Here is a 2625-nt window from a genome sequence, read left to right as displayed (position 1 = left end):
AAGACGTGTTGGACGTTACTCCTCTTTGTGTGATACCAGATGACGCCCCAGGCCCCTCTTCCATGACTGGATTTAAGCAAGGTAACATTCCTGAAAAATCTCCTAATAAAGAGGACATGTACTTTACTGATCGTACCATAAGAAACCTAGTTACTAGGATTCTGAATGAAGAGCATGCTGTCAAGGGTGTTTCTACCCCTCTGTCCAGAAGAGATCCCTCTCCACCGGTGTGGTTTAGATCTAATCCACTGAGGTTATGCTTCCATCATGGATAACACTTTTGACTCTCTCTCATCTTCATCACTTTAAAAATTGACAAGCTCAAAACATGTTCTAAAGGTAACTGAGGTGTTTTCATTTCAATTTCTTGAGCAATCGCTTGATTTATTACTTCTACAGTGTGACTCGTGCCAACATCATCTTAGAACTTCATAGTGTTCCGAACATCAATTTTCAATTCTTCATCATAGACTTTGAGGGTCATTGTTCCTTCCTCTATGTCTATCATACACCATCTTGTTTCTAAGAATGGTCTGCCCAATATGAGAGGGATCTCTTCATCTTCATGCATCTCAAGAATGACAAAGTCAACTGGAAACACAAATTTATCTATCTTAACCAGAACATCTTCCATAATTCCATAAGGTCGCCTAACTGAGCAATCAGCAAACTGAAGAGTCATCTTAGTATCTTGAACGGTCCCGGGGCCTAATTTTTTATAAACGGACAACGACATCAAACTCACACTAGCTCCCAAATTAATCAGAGCCTTCTTGAATTTTCTATCACCAATAGTGCAAGGAATAGTAACAAAACCCCTATCTTTCTTTTTCATAGGAATTTTCATACCTTGAAGAATAACACTGCAAGTTTCAGTGAGGATGATCGAGTCTACATTTGTGGAGCTCTTTTTGGAGATGATGTGTTTCATGAATTTGGCATATATGGGCATTTTCTCCAGAGCTTTAGAAAATGGAATGTTTATCTCGAGTTTCTTAAACATCTCTAAAAACTTCTCGAAATTCTTCTCATGTTGGTCTTTCTTCTTTTGTCTCGGAGGATAAGGAAGTTTAATGATTGGCTTGACAACTTTTTCATTCTCCTTTATAAGCATTATCACAACATCCTCCACAGTTTTCTTAGGTTATTTAATGTCTAACTCGACTTCCAAAAACCCATCTTCTTCGATAATGTTTTCTTTCGGTTTCTCAGTAGACTTACCACTTATTGTCATCACAACATTAACATTATTATGCTCACAAGGATTTGTCATTGTACCACCAGGAAAGGCACCTGAAGCTTGAGAATTTGGCGCCAATTGTTGTGCTATCTCACCCATCTGAACTTCAAGATTTTTTATAGATGCGGTGGTGTTTTTATTATTATTCCTAGTCTCTTCTTGGAATTAAATCTTATGAGTGGCCATTTTTTCAATGGCAATCTCCCTATCTTCTTTCTTTGGAGCTTGTTGTTGCTACTGTTGTTGATATTGACCTTGACCCTGTTGTGGAACATTCCCTCTCTGATCTTTCCAAGAGAAATTTGGATGATTCTTCCAACCTGGATTCTAAGTATTGCAGTAAGGATTATTCTGCTTCAAGAATTTTATCTCTTTAATTTGTTTAGGGGATGCAAAGTAATACACAATGTGGTGAGGTCCATTACAGATTTCACAAGTGATGGTCTGAGCAGGTTGAACTTGAGCTACCTGTTGAGTATCTATGTTAATAGCTTTCAATTTCTTTTCCACTTCAGCAGCTAGTGTATCTTCCAATCAGATTTTATTCGTTTCCAGCTTCAGATCAATAACTCCCCCAAATTTATTATTACACCTATCATACAATTCCAGATGCTCATTGGCAGCTATCACTTAAATGATCTTTTTAATACCGGTGGCTATTGAGAAATTTTTTGAGCCATCGGCCACTGTATCAATCAACTGTTTTGTCTTTATTTCCAGCCCATTAACAAACATCTGCATCTACTCAGTCTGATCCATATTATGAGTTGGGCAAGCTACTAGGACCCTTTTGAATCTTTTGTAGGCATCTTCGAAAGACTCACCCTCCATCTATTTGAAGTTCAAGATTTTATACCTTTTTCTCAGAAATACCGATGCTGGAAAATACTCATTTAAGAAAGTTGTTTCCATCTCTTCCCATGATGTAATATTGTTTCCTGGGAGAGAATAGAACCATTCTTCCGCCTCTTCAGCTAAAGTGAACAGGAACATTCTTAACTTCTTTGCTTCATCAGTATGACCATCAATTTTCAAAGTGGTACTCATGGTCAAAAATCGCTGCAAGTGCTTGTTTTCATCTTCATTCACCTTTCCGGTGAAAGGTTTTTTTTCAAGTTGATTGATTATGCTAGGATGTAGTTGAAAATTAGTCACATTCACGGGTTGGTTTACAATTGTTAATCTACCTCCCGGTGCATTTGCACCTCCATAATCACTAAGGAGTCTTTCTGGAGGTGGAGGTGGAACTGGAGGAACTTCAGCCATCGTTTCTTTTTCTGAATCTGAATCTGAGTGATCCAAGGGTACTTCTTCTTTGTAATTCAGTCGAGCCAATGTAGCGTGTCTGAGTCTCTAGTGAAGCGTTCTCTCGATTTCTGCGTCAA

General features: G+C 38.2%; 1 protein-coding gene across 1 annotated transcript; it reads right to left on the bottom strand.

The window, feature by feature from the left end:
- Positions 1-421: 421 nt before the first annotated feature.
- Positions 422-1114, bottom strand: LOC127122907 (uncharacterized). The gene has a single exon (XM_051053181.1). The coding sequence runs from the start codon at positions 1112-1114 to the stop codon at positions 422-424; it is 693 nt and encodes a 230-aa protein (XP_050909138.1).
- Between the last annotated feature and the right edge of the window lie 1511 nt (positions 1115-2625).

Source organism: Lathyrus oleraceus, chromosome 2 (assembly GCF_024323335.1).
Source record: "Lathyrus oleraceus cultivar Zhongwan6 chromosome 2, CAAS_Psat_ZW6_1.0, whole genome shotgun sequence".
NCBI classification, from domain to species: domain Eukaryota; kingdom Viridiplantae; phylum Streptophyta; class Magnoliopsida; order Fabales; family Fabaceae; genus Lathyrus; species Lathyrus oleraceus.
The sequence above is the reverse complement of the archived record's forward strand: the minus strand, read 5'-3'. Positions and strand labels throughout refer to the sequence as shown.